At 36.3% G+C, this 21,125-nt stretch overlaps 2 protein-coding genes across 2 annotated transcripts in view; both read right to left on the reverse strand.

Annotated features, from left to right (window-relative positions):
• LOC146459521 (uncharacterized) overlaps positions 1–21,125 on the reverse strand; it is a 181,777-nt gene that overhangs the window by 142,589 nt on the left and 18,063 nt on the right. The window lies entirely within an intron of this gene.
• On the reverse strand, positions 14,471–19,244 carry LOC146459538 (uncharacterized). Its single transcript, XM_085089564.1, has 2 exons — positions 19,066–19,244; positions 14,471–15,695 (listed from the first exon to the last, which is right to left on the reverse strand). The coding sequence occupies exons 1-2, from the start codon at positions 19,175–19,177 to the stop codon at positions 14,761–14,763; spliced, it is 1,047 nt and encodes a 348-aa protein (XP_084945690.1). The 5' UTR covers positions 19,178–19,244; the 3' UTR covers positions 14,471–14,760.

The raw sequence follows: 21,125 nt of genomic DNA on the forward strand, positions 1-21,125 counted from the left end.
AGTTGATCTTTTTAAATTGCAGTAAAGTCATTCATCAAATTATTGAGGACAGGAAACGAAAGAATGGAATACGAGGGATGCTGGCATCCAGAAAAAATGAACCGTGAAACACGCTTTAGAGGTAAGAACTTTAAAATGATATATCGGATGATAAATGTCCTCCGGAAAAAAATTGGCTGATTGAATTTCTTCATTGTTTCAACAAAAAACAGTTCTGTAGAAAAAAACGACAGATTGATCATGTTCGTCAAGGAACGAAATGAACGGATATCAGAGATAGGTAGTTTTTTACACTAATGATCCGAATCATGCCATGCAGCCACTATTTTTAATTACTACAGTTTGATCCAAGACTGTAATTTAAGCTATTTCATATGTTAAGGTATTTTCTTAACAATTTCGCGCCAGTTGCCGTCTGCTTCTATTTCCTTTTTTTAATTAAACTTGTAGTAACATAATGACCAAAGTGAAAGCGTCGAAACCAAGACCTTCCTGTCTGTGTCAAATTGATGATATTGTTAACCTAGCCTTAGCCGCAAATAGAGCAAAGTTTGTTTCGATCTTGTCTTTGGAGTTGATAGCCTAATTTTCTATTTGGACAAAGCATTATAACAAACCATAATCGTTATTTAAAATTTCACAATCTTAACACGCAGAGATCACATTTTAAAACTAACGCACACTCCACAAATCCCAAATTATTGTCTCTTAACAATGGCTGATAAGGCAATGTGGATTTTTGCACCCATCACATTTGGAGCAAAGAAGTCAAAACTTATTGTCCACTTACCTTTCATTAATCGGTAGGTCAGTTGTAATAGAATTGATACAAAAACCTTTAACAAATCGTTTCACCCTACGAATGTAACTGTTGTTTATGAATTAGAATATTATTAGGACTTAAGGACTTAAGGAGGCTCGCAACAGTTTATTCTAACATGATAGTAGATCTTTTGAAATCAAAATTTCGCATGTAGGGAAAAGCTTTAATTTCCTTCAGGCTACACCACAAAGGCGGAAACTTCACCAAGTTTCAGCCTTCTTATCTAACTTCAGAAATTCCTCTGAAACCTAAAGCTTTCTCGAAAGTCGAAATGACTGAATTATATTGCTGTTTTAACGGCACGCAATTTTTGGGAAAAATCTGTAAGAATATTTTTGAAATATTCCGATTTATAAAAAATACGAGCAGTTAGACTGATTTGTGTTTTATTTTAGCAGTTTTCAAACATAATTATATTAAGATTGCATCCAGCAAAGAAGCTCAATGAACGTTTCGAATGTTGTCCTATGACAAAAAAAATCCTTTAACGGAAGAGATAAAGTTCTATGTATGATTTCTTTTAAGATATTTACGAAACCTGAGCACAAAAAGAATCAGTCAGTAAAAATTGTTTCTTGATTTACTTGAAAGCCCTCTAAGAGATTTTTTTTTTTGATTTCGTCAACAAGTTGTATAGGTTGACAAATTTGTTGTATATTCTGACTAGATTTAGAGATAATCGACATGATTTAAAATGAACGACTATTCTTCATCGTTGCTATGGTAACGGTTGTTCATTGGAAACCAATGAAAAAATAAACTTTGCTCATAGATTGATCGTAGCTGGCGTCGTGTGAAGGGAATCTTAACTTGCCTTCTATACGAAATTTTGATTTCAAAAGATCCTCTCTCATCGATCTCTCATGTCAGTAAAAGTGTTGCGGGCCTCCTTCTTGGCATGAAATCAGTCTCAGTGAAATATGGCATAGATTTATGTCTCCACATCTTAAAAGGCTCAGAGAAAATTCGGCCCATTTACGATTGATACAAGGATTTTCAAAGGCTAGAACACAGCAAACACAATATTTCTTATCAGTGATCCGGAAAAGACAACGCGTAAAAGAATTTGGCAATATTTATTATTGATCATTGATCTCGACATTTTGAAACACAATATTATACTTACTCGATTGATACCTATACCTCGAATTTGATAAATAGATCTCCAAGGTTAAAGCACAATATTTCTTATCAGTGATCTGGAAAAGACTACGTAAAAGAATTTGGCAATATTAGTTATTACTCCTTCCAACACGAAAACGTTGTTCAGGAACTATAGAAACCAAAACAGAAGTGCGAGAAGTGGTTCTATCACGGCAAGTAGTATGACTTATTCGATCAGAAATACGTACAGATATCTTTGTTAATTAGGCGCACATTGATCAGCAAATTAGATTCGTGTTCCATAACTGTGGGCAATAATCGTATCAGTCCAAGCCCATGTGTTAGAAACCTTGGATCGTGGTTTGACAGCAGCTTAAGCATGACTGATCATATAAACGAGGCTTGTAATGCCGCATTATTATATGGCATTTACATAACTTACATAACTTGAGACGTATTAAGAAATACCTGTCAAGAGATTCTTTAAATACTTTAGTTCATGCTTTTATAACCAGCCGTCTTGAATATTGTAATGGTTAATTGTTTGGCTTACCAAATGTGCAGATTGCTAAATCACAGCGTGTACAAAATGCAGCAGCAAGACTTATTCTTGGCATTGGAAAGTTTTCTCACATTACACCGGCGCTTTATGAGCTGCACTGGCTGCCAGTTTCTTTTGCGTATTGACTACAAGATTTTACTTTTGACTTTCAAATGTATTTATGGCCTAGCGCCAACTTATCTTAGCGATCTTATTAGTATAAAATCGAATTCATTATATAATCTTAGGTCTACTGGTAAGCTCTTATTGATACCTATACCTCCAATTTGATAAAAAGGTTAAAGCGAAATTTAGAAAATGATTCATTCGCCTTTGCCAGTATAAGGATAGTCTTAAGAATTCGAGGCAAGCTTTTGATTCACCTTAAACAATCTGCGTTATTCTGTGGCATCCAGCAAGGTGTCGAATTTATGCAGTTGAGTGCCAAGACATATTTCGGATGAAAGCTAGAATTAGTTTTTTTTTTTTGGGTGGGGGGGGGGGGGGGGGAGGGGGTGGAGAGGGTGGGGGGAGGAAAGAGAAGATTGTAATCGTGACGAAAGAACTGATGCATTCAAAATGCAACCATTATTGTGAAAGAAATCTTAATTTAGTAGGCTTGTGGCAGTTGAGTAGTCTTGGAGCTCGATTCTTTTAAAAATTATAATATGGACGAGGTAAAGGCTTTAATTTGTTACACTGCTATCTTGATCCAGGTATATGACTTTCATTTCATTTTCAAGCAAAACAATTTTCCAGAGGAACGAAATCACGTGACACTCAATTTTAAGAAAGCCTATTTTGTCGTTACAATTCGGATAGAATTAAAATTGACAATGCTTCAAATTATATTTATTGGCAATACTATAAATTTTATAACATTTTGAGTTCGTCTCTAAGTAAAATCTACATTCATAAGTCACAAGTTGATTTTGACTGTTTTTGCACTCCATGTTATCAAAAAAAACTTCGTTTAAAAATCGAGATTTTGACGTTCTGTTATAGACATTGTTCACTCGGCGGCCATTTTGAGACTCAACGTGGCCGCCTAGTGACAAAGGTCTATCGGAAGGGTTTTCTCAAACAGAGATACCAAGATAAATATCGACGAAGTAAAAATGGCGAGAAACTAAATATTGATGAAGTACGTGTAAAAGAAAACGATTACCTACTCGAATCGAACTGATAGCAAAAATATGTTCAAACTACAAGAAAGAAAAATCATCACAAGGCGCTTCATATTGGATTTGTGGAGGTTTACTCAATCATCGGTGTTGATTCTTTTTTGAAAGCAATTATTGAAGAGATATGATCACAATTAAACAAGGCTCGTTCAAATCGGATGAAAAATATTAAAAACTGATGTAAGAAACCAAATAGAGAAAGGGCAAAACTTAAAAAAAATATTGGAAAATAAAGTTTTTATTTAGGGAGCACCAAGATTGATTGATAAAAATAATTTCCTGTCTGTCTAGGTTTGCGACAGTTTAATTTAGTCTTAGCCTTCGCGCAATGTTGTTTCTCCTATTAACAAAAAATTGTACATAGAGACGTGAATATTGGCTTAGAAAAGAAAAAAAAAGGTAAAATTACCGGGCTGCATCGGGGCTTGAACCAAGCCCCTCGAAAGCTACTTAAATTAACGACGGCAGAGATAAGGCCGTCGTTCATCTATTCAAGGCGTGAGCTTTACCACAAGACCACCTCGGAATTGCTTGAAAAAGAATGGTCAAAATTGACTGGAATAGGTTGTGAGCCTCGTGTATATGTTTTATTAATTAGTTCGTGTCGCGTTTGCTTTAGTAACCAATGACAACATAGGTCGTGCGTGCGTGCAAATTAAATTATGTTAAATTTACAAGTGGAAATTAAAACAACACTCGTGCAAAAAGGGTAATTTTTATAACAAACATTCATCGAAACATCTCGGTTTCATTTCATTCCACACTGAAGAATACTCAGCGTTTCAAACTAAATGTAGTAGTTTGTCGAGTAGTCTTAGATAAAACTGGAGAATCAATGAGCTTCTCTACACAAAAAGCCTTGTTCAGTTGTCCTTGCGATTGTTAATCACAAATAAATTAAAAAATATCCGTAAATTTATAACATTATAAAAACCGTACTTTTCCTGTATTTTTTCTCAACGGCTACTAAAAATTATTTGACACTAGAAATGACATTGAAGAAATTGCAAAGTCTTTGCAAGCAATTACGCATTAACTTTACGATTGCAGAAATAGTTCCCAAGATACGCACTTTACATGCTTTTCCAAAACCAATAATTAAGTTCATTATAGATGCTGTTGTGGCGTTACATGAAATTAATTGCAAGTTCTTTTTCTTTCAGCTGTCAATATCAAGTTCGACTGAGACACAAGAGTGAATTACAAATCGCCTCCGCAAACTGGAAAGAATATACAAGCAAGCAGGACAAGGGAAAGCTGACCATCGCTGAAGTTTTTGGACACATTTAAGGGTAAAAAAATGTAGTTTTAGAGAGTTCGTGTACCAAACAGCAAGTTCCATTATACAAGCTGCTTGTAATACCTCAATTAAAAAAAAAACTCCTAGGGTCGATATCAAATTCCAACAAACTTACAAACAAAATACAAGACATAAATAATTTTGCTGATTAGAAACATTAGATTTCATGACAATTGGTCTTTGACTTCTAGAATTTCAAAAAAACACCAAGGCTCGAAAAACAAATTCCTACAAACATTCAAACAAAATATAAGATTTCAGCAAATGTCCACCAAAAACAATCTTAAACATAGCTAGTTTTGCTGATTAGAAACATTAGATTTCTGATGACAATTGGAATTGAACAAGTCTTTGAATTCTAGAATGTGAGATGTCTTTTATATTGGAACCTTTTCTTGTTTAACGAAACATTCACGATTCTGTTATGAGTGCACGATTCAAAATTTACGACACAGGCCCCGGTTGTACAAGGAGAGGGCATATTTATCCATTGGATAAATCCTACCCAGCTGATAAAATGTGTTCCAACCAATATATTTAATCTGCTGGATAATATTTATTCAGAGGATAAAGATGCCCGCTCCTTATACAACCGAGGCCAACCTGATTTATCTTTTGGTCTTGTATCGTGCACTCATATTTTTCAATTTGTCTACGGTTTTGTTTGCTTTGACGTTTTCTAGTCAGACATGTTAGTGATCTTTTCGTCGTTTTGGAACTGGCTGAAACATTACGTGAAATACAGTGTTTGTATTTGAAGTCGACAGCAACTGAACAATTGGCAAATTCAGGAAATTTTTTTGAACTGTTCGATTTCCATACAACTGAATACTGTATTTCACGCCATGCTTTCAATCTACTTCGAAATGAGTGAAAAATGGCTAACTTGCTTTAACTGTGATTCAACTCAATTCGAGCACGTTTTGTGAACCAAAACTTTTAGTTGAGCATTTAGTTGAAAATAACCAATTTACGCTTGTTTTTCGTTGACATTTCAAAGCAAAAAGACTTAGTTTTTGACTTTAGTAACTCGTTTCACAATATTCTTGTCAACCAAAGTAGTTTATTTACTTTAACCATCTGCTTTACATTTTTTACTACTTTAAGTAGTACTGAATTACTTACAATAACTTGTACTTTATGTCAATAAGTCAATAAAGTATTCAAAACTATTTCATTGTTCAACTTTATTTGTCTTGTGTTAATTACAATGATAAATGAAAAAAAAAAAAAACTCGCGCTTTTAAAAGGGGACTGGTAACTAGTCATTTTGTAGGCTATCTCTTTTACTTTTTTTTGCCTAGGAGAGGTTGCCGAGAAGAAAAAAAGTTCTGCGCTTTTAACATGGGTCTAGCACAAAGTCAAAATATAACTTTGATTTTGAAGGGCTAAATCCGTGTAAAACCTGCACAGATTTTTCCCGCCAAAAGACTTAGTTTATTTTTGACTCCATGCTAGAATACCCACATTAAAAGCACAGCACTTTTTTTCTTTTTAGCAAACATTCAAAGGCAAAAATGTGTAAAAGAAATGACTAGTTACCAGGCTCTCTTTAAAAGCGCGTTTTTCTTTCCTTTCTATTCAGTAGCCCATATAAAAAGGAAAACCTTTTTCCCGTCAAAAGACTTAGTATGTTTTTAACTCGTCTTTTTACTGCTTCTGAAAACTGCTTACATTTCTAACTTAAAGCAATTTTAAAAGCCTAATTCGGTTCAATTGGGGCTTCTCTATATCACGATTTTGACTCCAAAAAGCATTCGCTATCTCAAATTGAAAACTCTTAGAAACGCGCTTTCTTGGAGCTTTGAAAAAATATTTAAGGTGGTTGGTACCGGTCTCCAACACTTTCCAGTAATTATACTTTGATGAATCAATACTACCACTCTTTATCAGTTGACACAATAGTAATGAGATCAAACAAATTCCTGATCATTATTAAATAAGTCAAGGTAGTTTTCTCGACATAATAGGTTACCACAGCAACAGGCATTGTTAAAAACACCCCTAATTTTAGCTTAAGTGGTTATAACTAAAAAACGAGAACGATGATTCCATTTATATTATGAAACTATGATCAGCATGTTCAAATTCAATGTTAAACAAATTGTTGAAAATAGTAAAGAGCCAGGGTAAGTTTTTGAAAACTTAAGGTGGCTCTTGAACCCTTCCTAATTTTTTAAACTAGGCAAAACGTTGTATCTTAACATGCTGATCATAGTTCCCGCATAGTAAGAATGAGAGTCATCGTGCTCGATTTTAAGTTATCACCACTTAAAGCTAAAATAAGGCGAGCTTTTAGAAGGATAAACTATTGCTATGTTAACTTATTATGTCGAGAAAATGACCACGACTTATTTAACAATGATTAGGCGTTTGTTTGATGCCATCATTATGATATCAACTGATAGAAAGTTTCAGTATTGATCCCTTCAAAGTGTAAGTGCTGGAAAGTGTAAAACAGGTGCTAGCCACCTTAATAGCTCAGTCAATAAAGCATGATTAAGCTTATCCAGGAATTAAAGCCAAGTTAAAATCCAGTCTCTAAAAATCTGTGAAAAAAAAAAGATGTTATGAACTTTCGCTAAGGTTGATTTTCACCAACAAAACTTCACAGTAAAGAGTTTTGAAACATTCGAGAAAAACAAACCCTTTCTAATTTATTTAAACTCAGTCAATCCTGGATAGATGCTAACCTGCTTTTAATTAACCGGGCCCCATATTTAGGGATCATTAGTAACCACGTCGGCAACAGCAACGAAAAAATAAATGAAATTATAAATTTACGTTACAAATTCGTGACAATTTCAACTTTTTCAAGGATCTGAATTAGTAGGAACAGTGTTAAAGTGAAAGAAAAGAATGAAAATTCATCGTGCTCACGTTCTACACTGAATCTTGAATTTGTTCATCTCACGTTGTTCAGTCATGTTTTTATTGGACGGCAAAAAAATGTATCAAAATATGCCACGCTCTTACATATGGATTGTTCTTGTCCATCATATCTATAATCTATTGTTTTGTGATGTTGCCATTGCCGTAGTCGTTGCTTAAGTTCCCTTTTTTAATTCGTGATGTCGGATCAAAGCTTGAAACCCAGACGACAAGATCACGAGGTGAATGATATATATGTCTGCCGACTTTTCTCGCTTAAGCATGCATCCTCGTTCAAATAACCCACCCCCTAACCCCCCGCCCCACCACTTCAGGTGGCTTGAAAACTGACACAACCACCAACCCTTCCCCCAAAGGAAAAAGTAAACAAAATATACTAGTGGATAACAACTACCCCCACCACCACTTGGTCTTGTCTCGAAAGACGTTGAAGATAACCCTGATGCCTTTTTTCCGCAGTGGTCACAATTTGTTTTAACAGTGAGTTACGCGTATAAAATAAACAAAATGAAAATGATTTCCCTGATAGCTAAGAAATTTTCTTCCCTATTCCAACGATACGACTCGCCTCGTGAATTTACCCTCACCCTATTGTTTTCCATTTGTCTGTTGTAAGCCATCGCGAAAATAAAAGGCATCAGGGTGACTATGAATAGTGTTACATATATTCCGAAATATCTTGCTATAAAAAGGTCTGACTGGGCTCTAACGATTATCTGAGAAAGAACTTGTCCTTTCGCTGATAGCTAAGAAATTTTCTTTCCTCTATTCCAACGATAGGACTCGCTTCGTGAATTTTGTCCTAATGCTGTGTTACCCTTTCACTCCCTGAGTGAACCTACGAGTCATGTGAAACGGTTTCACCTTTGAGTCTGAGGATGTACTCTCGAAGTGCGCGTGTCTGAATACTAAAATGTGAAAGCTACTGAGCAGTTCTTTCCTGTGGTGCTGTTTATTATGCTGTACAACGTGTTTCTAACTTTTCAGTCTGTGGATGAAATCATAAAGTGTGGCATTCAAATGAAAGCTAATGAGCAGTACTTTCCCGTAAGACTGTTTATTATGCTGCAAAAGGTGTTTCTAGCTTTTGAGTGTGTGGAAGAAATCCTAAAGTATGCCCCTTTAATGAAAGCTAATGAGCAATAATTTTCTGTGGTGCTGTTTATAATGCTGTAAACATGTTTCTAACTGTTGAGTCTGAGGATGAAATCCTTAAGTGTGGCATTTACCGCTAATGAAAGCTAAAGAGCACTACTTTCATGTGGTGCTGTTTATTATGCTGCATAAGGTGGTTCTAGCTTGTGAGTCTGTGGGTGAAGCGTAGAATTCAAATGAAAGCTAAGGAGCAGCAATTTCCTGTGGTCCTGTTTATAATGCTGTACGTGTTTCGAGCTTGTGACTCTGTGGATGAAATCTGGCATTCAAATGAAAGCTAAGGAGCAGTACTTTCCTGTGGTCCTGTTTATTACGCTGCATAAGGCCAGGTGGTTCTAACTTTTGAGTCTATGGATCAAATCCTAAAATACGACCATTCCAATGAAAGCTAATACGCAGTACTTTCCTGTAGTGCTGTTTATTGTGCTGCATAAGGTGGTTCTAACTTTTTCGCCCGTGGATCAAATCCCGGCTATAGTATGATCATTCAAAAGCAGCTCATTCCTTTGGTGCTGTTTGTTATGTGGCACAATTTGGTTCATAAGATGAAGGCTAAGGATGAAATGCTAAAATGTGCCAGGAGTCTACCAGTTGATGGAAAATTATTCTAATGATTCTAACTTTTGCAACAACGTACAAGTGAAACCTTAAAGGACAACATTCAAATGAAATCTGTGGAGTAGTACTTCTCTTTGTTTACTTCCGGAATGAAGAGGTAACCTTAATTTACCTGATATTTGAGAAGTGAGTACAAGCTCCTTCAGTCAGACCTTCTTATAAATGAAACTTTGGAGACCATGGCCCAAGTGTTCAAAGTATGATAATGCTAATCCAGAATAAATTTCAATTTTGAATTTAGGATTTCACATTTCCTGTATTTTATTTATGGAATCAGTGGTTTATCTTAAACTGAAGCATAAATTGGGAATTACACAACTTGAACGCTTAATTTTATGATTTTGAAATACGTCTTGTAACCATTTTTGGCAAGTGAAACCAAAGCCATAATCTGGATTGACTTTTAATCCGGCTTTTGAACAATTGATCCATCAATATTAAGTATGTAAGCTAACGTTTAAACCTTGGGGCCAGCTGATTTGTGCAGTCCTCCATCCGCAGTCTGCAGTCCAATCCACCTGTTCTTACCCACGTTGCTGTCTCTTGACTTGTAAATAAAACTTGCAACTAAAATCCAAGACAGAAAAAATATACATATATTTATTAAAATTAAAAATTAAGTAATTTAAGCAATTTAGATTTCTAAAAGCAAATATCGACCTTGCAATTTAACTAAGTAACATAGGCACACTGAAAAATTCTTCTAGGTATTAAAATGGACTGGCCAAAAGTTTCAGTTTTGTTCGCGTGACAATGTGCACAGGAATGAAATTAAATGTAAAAATTCTGGCTAAAAAAAATAAACAGTTGATTTAATACTCTTAGGAGAAATCTTATTGTGAGCACCCCACGAGCGAGAAGCTAATTATAATATCTTACCTTTTTAATATATCTTTCAGTATCCCGAAGAACTTTGCGTTTCTGTTTAGCTTTATCAAGTTCCAAATCGAACCATTCTGAGCGTGGTATCTGGATGGAAGGAAACAATAGAAGCGTTAACAAAATTCTCCCCCAACCTCCCTTCCCCCTGACAAGTCAGTTTTCTTCTTATTCATTTTGACTCTGTGATTTGCTCTAGCAAGGAGGGGAGGTTTAGGAGGGGAAGTGGTGGAAGGAGCTCTATTTATTTATTTTAGCGTTTTAATAGTTATTTTGTTAATTGAACTATCATGTCAGCTTTCTTACACAGACACAAATTGTTTCTGAAGATACAAATGGTCAAGCCTATAACAAAGAAAACTACTCACCCGAGATCAGAGGAATTATGTCTCTTTGGAAATGTGTTCAGCAATCACAACAACTCCTACATCTAAATAAAAAGAAATAAGAACAAATGATTCTTTAATTCTAAAGTCAGGCACATATCGTGCATGTAAGCGCTATAAATTAAAGGTATTGGTACGGATATTGAACTGGTTAAGTCTGAAATGAAAGAGGCACAAATTGACTTATATCCCGTTGTTGAAAAATCCAAGAACAGATTGGTAGAAGGTTACAAGAGGTCCAGTAGAGTCGAGTGTTTAAACGGAACTACCCGGCTGTTCACCTACCAAAAAGTTTCGTTGAAAAAGCTGGTATCCGAATTCAACCATTGATTTGTTCAGCAATTCATTGAACCAAGTAGTCTAGTGTTTTAAAACTGGGATGTTACACGTTCAGCACTTGATGTAAGCGTCATCGTCTACCACCGCCAACTCTTAGGAACAACACTATTTACCTCCACAACGTTTCGGAAAGTAGAACACTTATTCTTTAACAAAGCACTACGCGTGGGAAATAAAAAACGAGTGGTATCGAGCAAATACCTTTAGAATCTTGAATTCTTCCACGTTGAATGTCCTGGCACGTTGTCGGCTTTCGACCATCGATTCAAGACAGGCTCAGGCTTAATTAACGTACGGGTATAAAGAGAAGTATAGCGGTCTCGAATGATACTCCATGAGATAAACCGCAACTTTAGGATCAATGTTTTGAAACATTTTGTCTAGGAATAAAATAAACGAAGGACGAAGTAAGGTTTTACCGTTGTCCGTGTTGGTTTCAAGTTCGTCGTGGTTGTAATAGGTGCGATAAACATGACGAATAATTTACTGTAATCTACAATGCAAATGTTAAGCCTCGATGCAAATGTTAAGCCTCTCAGTTCTTTTCCTTTCGGATGCAAATTTAAACGTGAAATGCAGGGGTAATGACTCAAAAATATGAAAATATAACAAGTGGGAAAACGTTCCGAAAACGCAGAGAAATAATGGATAAAGTTTTAAAAGGACGGGGCAAAAATTTCTCATACATCTACATCTACATTGGAAAATGGCAAAAGTTGCTCATTTCGCCAATAGTGCAAGTGCTTGGCGCAAAGTATAAAATTAATGAACAGGATACGGCCTTCAAATACAGTGCGATGCACGGTGGCCTTACGTGTGAAGATAAAGATGACGAAAAGAAAACAAAAGCTATTTAAAATCTCATAAATAAGGATAACTAAAACATTTTGCTAACAAGAAAAGAACTTCACATTTTAACAAACCTCGGGTTTTCAACAGAGTTGGAATCATTTGAAATCATCGAGAAGTCCTTGGGCGTATTTCTCCGATAAACTCCTTGAGTTCGGGCATCTCTCACCAGGTTTCATGGACGTAAAATGACTCCCGCTTTACGATTGTGTAATGATGCAGTCTGATTCGCGCTTTCGTTGCGAAGCAAGAGAAGGCTGCTGATCATGAATGATATGGAGATTGCGTTTGATTCTTGCACTGGTCGCTTGTTTAACAGTAACAGTCAAACTGAAAACTAAACTAGTTGTGAAGAACTAGCAGACGATCGCTGGAAATTGTACGACTTATCCACACTCTTGACACAACAGGCTTCTTTAGGCGGTCCACGCTTGATTGAGAAGCGAGTGTTTAAATACTAGAGTTTTATTAGAAAAACAACGGTTTCCAGACCTCTCGCGCTTTTACTTTCGCGCCAAAACCAATAAAGATTTTTCAAGTACGTCCGAGCTCGAGGGTCCTAGGTCATCATTACCTGTTTTTTTCGTGCGCGCCCTGTTCAGGCAAAGGCGAAATTTTCATCCAGTATACGAACTTCATATTTCAACTGTATGTACTACTACACGGGGACTCCAAGAATGCCTCCTCGGGTCAAAGTCCAAACCCTGCACCTGCGCCTGTAGGGGGAGTTATCAGAGGACTTGTAATTTAATTGTATTGAATCATTCAATTGGAAAGTGGCATTCTCAGTGAATATGATTCTTTCACTATTGTCGTAACAGTTTTCGCTTTGTACTATGGGTATTAAGGAATAACGCTTGAAATTTAATTGAAATTACTGAAGAAATGTGAACGGTATGAACAATTGTTTCTTTTAAAATTCTTGGTACGATATTAATTTACCTATGTCATCTATAAGATCTTGAGTTGACAGAATCCCCTTCTCGAACCCTTCTCCAAAAGACACAGGTCTCCCTTCAACAAGTATCTTTAATATTTAACAGCACTTTTAATCCTGTGCTTGACGAAAACTATTAAGTGTTTAAACTTCATCGAAATTTAATAGAGTTTTTCGGTAAAGTAATAGTAAAAGATTTTGTTGCTTTACATTATAGATGTATCTTAAAAATAATAATAAAAAAAATAAAATTCTGTGGATAAATGTTCCAAAAATATTTTTCAATTTAATTTGAGCCTTGTAGTTTAAGGTAGTCTTAAAAGCCTGGAACATGAACTAAAAATCTACCACACGCTAAGTCTTTGATATGACTCAGCTCGTTTGATTTTGCCCCCCCCCCCCCCCCCCCCCCTTCGCCCCCACCTTGTTTTTCCATCAGAAGTAAATGTTCTTCATTATCCACGGCAGGTGCAATTTCTTCAGAATCGATCATTAGCGAACATTAAGAAGTGCAACTGAGGCTGTGACGGTCTTTTAACTTGCTGATCAGTTCAGTCTGTGTTTTGTATTTCTTGTACCAATCTCGTATCCAGAGTCCTCAGGCTCTGTGGTAAGTGGTTGCTCGAGCAACTGCTGGTCAAAGAGCCTAAGGACTCTGAATAGAAGATTGTTCTTCTTCTCAAACGGAGTACTGTGATTAGAAGTCTTTCAAGTCCTCCACTCGTTCTTAAACACGAGCACTATCTACCTTGGGTGATGACCTCACACAACAAATCTTGGACTATGGCGCCTATGGACTATGGGTATTGAAATCGATATAAGAGGAAATATGCCAGCTATTAGCAAACAGCTGACTCGTATTGAATCGATTTGAAAACCTGGTACCGACCCTGCCGTACAAAACAAAAAAAAAAGAAAAAAGACGGTTTGCGAAATCTTAATTTAATGGGCTTGATCAATAAAATTAAAATTAAAATTATTATTATCATTATCATTATCATTATCATTATCATTATCATTATCATTGTCATTATTATTATTATTATTATTATTATTATTATTATTATTATTATTATTATTATTATTATTATTATTATTATCATTATTATTACTATGTTCCACGAAGGAAGACTGAACTTTTAATTACGGATTGGACAAAGTTGATTGCCGGAATGAATGAATGGATGGATCTTGGGACGCCTTTTTGGCGTTCCCGGCAGATTTTTTACAGAGATGGATCATTACTAGTTTTTAACAAACCGGTTTCTCCACGTCGTTGATTTACTACAGAACCTACCATTCTTAATCCCTTGTGGTTTTTAAGCTTGCTCGTCCGCTCGACGATCGATATAATGAGAATTTTTGAGTGGAATGAAAAGTAGGTACATAAAAAAAAATTGTACTAGTCAATCGATTGCGTTGAAAAGGTAAACTCTCTAGCTATTGCGAAGAGCACATTGACAAACGGTTTTAAAGTAGTTTTATTTCATCAGTACATATATAATTAAAACGGATCAGGTCACAGATAGCTTAACTTTATTTCTCATTGCTCCACAAATGCAACAGTGTACCTCAACTACATTAAGTCATGCGTTTTTCTTTTCCCTTTATGAACAATTGTTTAATTATTGCATGACTGTCAATTAAATTACGCTTTTGTTTTTTTTTTTTATTGGTGTTTCTTTGACCCTTTCTGCTCAGCGACAGAATAGTACAAGCCGTTCGGTTACCATATCAACATAGAAGGGTGAGTCTACGCGAGACTTCCACAAGTCGTCTGTGGGGTTGCCTTAACGAGTGGGACGCTGCCATCACAGCACAGGGTGGTAGCTATGTCGTACCCAAGGACTCCACAGCAAGCTGGGCTCCTAAATCCTACCTTGCTGGAAGGGTGACCATCACAGCATAACTCGGTGGTGGGACTGAAGGAGGTTAAGCCACAGCATTGGGTCTTTAATGCAGTCTTGGGCGCTACGCTACCAGCGCAGCACATTGAAGCAGACACATTGTACGCGGCAGCCCCACAGCAGGCCGAGTTTGCTCCCACCTTGAAGACTGGGGCACCTTGACAGCATAGCTGTGTGGCACGATCGTATCCTAGATTTCCACAGCAGGCTCCCTGAGCTCCTGGCTTAGCTGCGATGGAATTACTACAGCATAACTGGGTTGCTGCATCGTATGCCAAGTTTCCGCAGCATCCTGCCAATGGTCCTGGCTTAGGGACTACATTGCCGCTGCAGCACAAATGTCTGCTGGCGTCGTATGCGTGCCTCCCGCAGCAGGTTGGTTGAGTGAATCCCATCGTGAACTGAAGATTGTCATCGCAACATAACTGAAAGCCGGCGTCATATCCGCGATCTCCGCAGCAGGCAGGCCGTGAATTTGGACCTCTAACCACGTACGCAAGATTGCCACTGCAGCACAACTGAGTAGCTGCATCGTATGCGTCGCTTGCGCAGCAAGCAGGTATTACACCCACCCCTAAAGGTTTAGTGGACGGGTTGTCATCACAGCACATCTGAGTGGCTGGGTCGTACGAGTAAGTGTCGCAGCAACGAGGAGTTAACCCTACCCTTGCTACTACGTTGTTACGGCAGCACATTTGCGTGGTGGGGTCATAATCGTTATTGCCACAAACGCCCTGAAAGACTTGGCGTCGAACTCGTCCAGCAGCCAGCGTAGATTTCCCTGTTCATGAAAAAGAATGAGATAAATAGGAGAAAAGAGGCTTCACTAAAATTTAAAAAGGTTCTATAGGAAGTGGGATCTGTTTAGCATTCGTACAGCAAAACAATTCTGTGCTGGTGAATAGGCGATTTCCGAGTTGCTTTGAACCTCATTACGAAAGCGAGGAACTAATTTTAATAATAAAAACTTTGCACTTAGCCTCGCTTTTATAACGAGGTTCAAAGCAACTCGGAAATGTCCAATACTGGGTTCGCAACCTTTTGATAGAGACTAAAATTTTCCCCTTTGCAACGTGGCATTTAGCTTCGTGTTAAAGCTCTTTGTTGATTTCTAACCACAGGTACATGAAATTTTCAGATATTTTAACTTTACAGTAAATGGTACTGTTAGTCTTACTGTTGCCTGAGGAAACGTTTTTCTGGTAGGTTATACTAATACAAACAGCCTGAAAGGCCTAAAGGATAGCAAAAATGAACAATTAATTTTAAAAATTCCTCTGTCTTCTCAGAATCTGCGAGATTGTGATCGCTCCTCCATTCAACGGAAACTGAAATGTCGAATAATTCATTATCAATCCCTTTCGACAAAACCCGTGTTAGAGACTTAGAAACAGCGCAAATTGTCGTTGTTTGTTTACTTCACCACCACACACGTTACAAAAATAATAAGAGTACAAAAAATATAAATTACCGACAAAGTGGTGAGGAAGCCTTAGGAGAAACCATAAGGCTCATAGAAAACGCCTTCCTTATTACAAAGTTGTTGCATATAATGTTTGAAGACTGTGAGTCGGTCGATACAATTACAGTTGAAACGAATAGGAGGGAAACGATCAATAAACAATTGAGAAAAAGAATAGCATGCAAGATTAAAAAATAGAGATACAGATTTAGTAGTTGCTGTAGATATATTGTTTAGGCAAGATTTAACAGAGGAAAGAAATACTGGGTTACAAATGTCTTAATCTAAAGAATTAAAGTACTTAGGTCCTTGTAAGGATACAGAAAATTGTCTGGCGTTGGTCCTATGAAAGGGCAAGTTAAAAACATGAGCAATTCTTGTATTGTAGGAATGAGTTTGATTACTGAGGAGGAATGCATTCTTAAACTTACTGGATAGAAGAGAATTATTATAAGAGTACAAAAATTTACCTAGTTCTAAAGAATGGGTGTCATCGAATTCAAGATAGCGTCTGAATGGGCGACCAAATTAGACTTACTTACTATTCTAAAGACTCGTTTTTGTAACTTACAAGAGGTGAGTTTTGTAAGTTGAAATCCAAACAATGTTACAGTAATAGACATCATTGAAAAGTAAAGGCTCTTGAGGCTGACTTTTGGGAAAACAGAACTTGACCTATAGATTAATTATTCCAATCGATTTTGCAATTTTGTCTGCAGATTTGAATCATCTGCAAATAATACCAGATCAATTAGTTTGGATACGTTATTTAAATAATTAATGTATAATAGAAAAAGCAAAGGGCCGAGAATTAAACCTTGTGGTACTCCGCACAAAAAACTGTGATTAAAAGAAGAATGGCCTTTAAATTCAACAAATTGTAAACTGTTAGTAAGATTTATAACTTTTAATCCACTCTAACGCAATACCACGAATTCCGTAATATTTAAGTTTGTCCACAAGGATATTATGGTCAACTGTATCATGAAAGACATACAGTTATTACAAGTTCGCAACTATAAAAAAAAGAAGCGATTTCTTTTGTATCCAAATCCAAGAAAAACCAAGTTCAATTAAGTGCAACAGGAATGACCACATTGTTTGGTTTTTGTTGCTATGATCAAATCTGTGGTATGTAGTACAGAAGAATGCCAATCAACCTAGTTACCAGCGTCTCTACTTCCCGCCCCCCTGGGGGGGCGGGAAGAAGAGAGACGCTGGGAACTAGGTTGAATGCCAATAAGGGTTATTTGAACTTATTTGAACTTACATTAAGTACGAAAGTAGTTTACACTGTAATGGACTGTTAAAATTGTATCTCATTCCGAACAATTTTTATTTTCAGTCATTTTCCCTGTTCATTAATTAACCTTGTAAGTAATATATTGTTAGCCATTGTTGTCGTTGCCTTGAGATTGCAATCAAAAAATAAATGAATGAAAAACCCTCATAATTCAAAGCATTAACGTATACTATATACTTATGTATTTACCTTTCCCAAACTTATAATTTATTTAGCAGAGCTCTACAATCAGTTTTATAAATTCTCTCCCCCCCCCCCCCCCCCCCGCAATTTTTTTTTTTTTTGCACGGAGGTAGTGGCCAACACGAAAGCCTCGTTCCTTTGCCCAACTACGCACTTCTTCCCTAGAAGGTAAAACCACTTAAATATAATGCTCCGCATGTTCATTTTCTTACCATAAAAATATATTGTGTTTCGAATAAGTGTGAAATTGAATTGAAATTGAATCCAAAAATAAAAGCTGCAGGACACCAGATTTATACTGTAACGCTATCCATTAACATGCAACTGAAACTAATTTTGCTAGTTTAAAATATGAACAACAAATTAAAGATCTCGACTTATCATAAGGAACTTCAAGAAATGACCAGAGGTATAATTCAAGTCAAGGAAACCTCTTCCGCGGTCTCCAGAACGCTATTTAAAAACATCTTTTCAGAGTATAAAAATCCAAATAATCTCCAAAGGTAGCGTATTCCCAGATATTCTAGCCGAAGCTCGCTACTCCTGCGCTCTCCTCACGCCCGTGGCTTAAATATTCCTGTTGGCTGCTTTTCAGGATAGATACCATGCTCTTCAATACTGGCGAAAAGCCTGCAAGACTCCTCCATTCTCACGACTTACAACAAAAGGAAATGAAACGTGTTTTATGGGCTGGCGATTGTCTTTCTGTACTTCTGTTTCGCGTAATAGAAGTGTTTAGAGGTCCGTAAGAAATAAATATTTGAATTTCGCAAGGCTGCGCTTGACGAGCTAATTTCGGACAGTGATATATGATAAGAAATAAACTGGGCACCAGAGAAGAGTATTGTTTAGTGGCATTTATCTGGATGATCAAAACTTAAGGATCAGATAAACTGTTTCACAAGTTATATATATGGGAAGAATAAACCGCACTACAGGAAAGTAGCATTTGTAGTTTTCATTTGAATTGTCATATTTTGGAAATTCGTCCACAGACTCAAACGTTAGGACGCTGTATACAATAAAATAAACGGCACCACTGCGTTGCTCAGTACGTATAGGTTTCCGCCGACCGAAAAATATAACTCCTCCAGCCTTCATTAAATGACTTCAAAATTAAAAAAAAAAAAAAAAAAAAAAAAAAAAAAAAAGAGAGAGAAAGAGAGAGAAAAAATAAAAAAAAAATAGTTCAAAATAATTTACCTTTTTCTGGCTTTCCCATTATGGCTTCTTTTGAAAAGGAGGCACATGAACAGAGAGCGACGAAAAGGACAAGAAACAAACCAGTGGAAGGTATCAACGACATTATAGACATCAGTTTTCCGACTCTGGCCCTTGACTTGTTCTGTTCAGCTCCAATTGATAAAAGCAAATGACCTTCGATGCAGCTAAAGTCTTTTTTAGAAGCTTAAATGTTTCCAAAATTCCAGTGCAATATATGTAATGATTTTCTCAGAGAGACTTCTATTGTTAATTATGTCGTTCCGTATTGGCGTCGTAATTGCTTCAGAGGATAGCAAGCGTTAAATAAAATCCGTTGTTGGATATAAGTTCCCTTCACCAGTTTTGTTTCTAAATTCGCAATTTTGTCTTTGCACACTTTTTCGTTGGCAGAAACATCAAATCACGTGACATTTAAAATCATGTAATGGCTTACGTTAGACAGTGATGAGCCGATTAGATCACTTTCAATACTATAACAAACCACTAACACACCTTGTAAACAGCACGTAATTTATATTAACTAGGAAAAAAACGAACATGATAAGTAAAATTTACTGATGAAGTATCTTCTTTCGTTTACTATTCTTTTCTGAGCACTGGCGGATTTCGTGCAAGAGAAAACCTGCCTTTTTTAAGGTTTAAAAATATTTGTTGATATGGTTTTCGATATTAGGTTCTACCTTTCGAAGCAAAGGAGTAAGATATCATACCCTCTCGCTATTAAGAGAATAACGGACATTTTATTTCTTTATTAATTTTGTCGTAGCTCTTGGTTGAAACTAAGCAAACCTATTTCAATTTGGGTCAATTTATTTGCAATACTGTATAATAGATTTTTGACCCTTCATTAAAAATAACCAATCACTCTCTCTGTCGCCATTGTCTGAATTTAATGTTGGTTAAGATTTAACAATATCCAGCAGATGACAATATGTTGAAACGGATAACAGCCATTGTCAATAAACAGGGTGTTTCAAAAGTTTGTGCCTCTTTTTTTCTATGTTCAAAAAGAGCGGACGAACTTTAAAAACACCGTGTAGATGCTCTTATGAAACTACAAGTGTGCATACATTCTCAGTACGCTACGCATGCAGTAATGTTATACCTCGATCTTTCCTTCAACTGTTTCCAATGCCAAGGATTTTGTCACCTTAGTGTTTATCTGATCTCCGAAGTGTAAAGGAAGTTTTACCATTTCCCCCCCTTTTAAAAGAAGCACGACTAACCTATTTGCGGTGCCTTTAAATGCTTACACAATCAGACTGTTTGTGAGACGAAATTGTCACCACTTACTGAAAAACATCCAAGCGTTGAATATCGTTGAAAAAGCAGCTAGAATTGTGCTCCAAAGTTTGGTGTCTAAACCAATAGTACGGGAAAGAGATCATCATTACAAGATCATATATTTTAGTTCTTCAATTCATACAAAAAACTCACCAAAAGACAAAGTCACAAAGGTGGACAAAGGGACCAAACGAAATAAATGTTGTTGTCTTTTGTTTTGTTAATTTGTTTTTCTCAATAGGCTGAAACAATTTCACTGTTTGAAACTGAAATTGTATACAGTCAGCCTAATTTCTGGGTCCTTTAACGAAAGACCTAGTAAATAAAGATTTAAACTGTCAGGTATCAGTAAGGATTCGCTTCAGCGAGCGATGGGCTAGAATATATATAATTGTTCACAGAGAATTAGAAACATTCCAGCAGGTATAAACCCTTTAAGGTATTAGAATGTTTAGTATTTTGAAATATTGTACATTTCAATAAATACAATATTGTATATTTTTTAGACTGTTTGGTATATTGATTATTTTGATCCAAACATTAATAATACGGTCGATCAACCCAGTAACAAGTTGCTGTTTGATAAACAAGCATTATTTTTTATGTAAGAACGTTGTAAGACTAATCTTCAATCCTTCAGGTGGCTTATCCCTCATCGCTTTTTTAGTAGCTTTGTGGACAGGCGTCACTGTTCCAATCTAACAGTTCACGAGGTACAATTTTAATTCTTGTCATTGTCACGTGTACACAGGTTA

The sequence above is a fragment of the Pavona decussata genome, unplaced genomic scaffold (assembly GCF_977016875.1).
Source record: "Pavona decussata unplaced genomic scaffold, jaPavDecu1.1 SCAFFOLD_219, whole genome shotgun sequence".
In the NCBI taxonomy this organism is placed as follows: domain Eukaryota; kingdom Metazoa; phylum Cnidaria; class Anthozoa; order Scleractinia; family Agariciidae; genus Pavona; species Pavona decussata.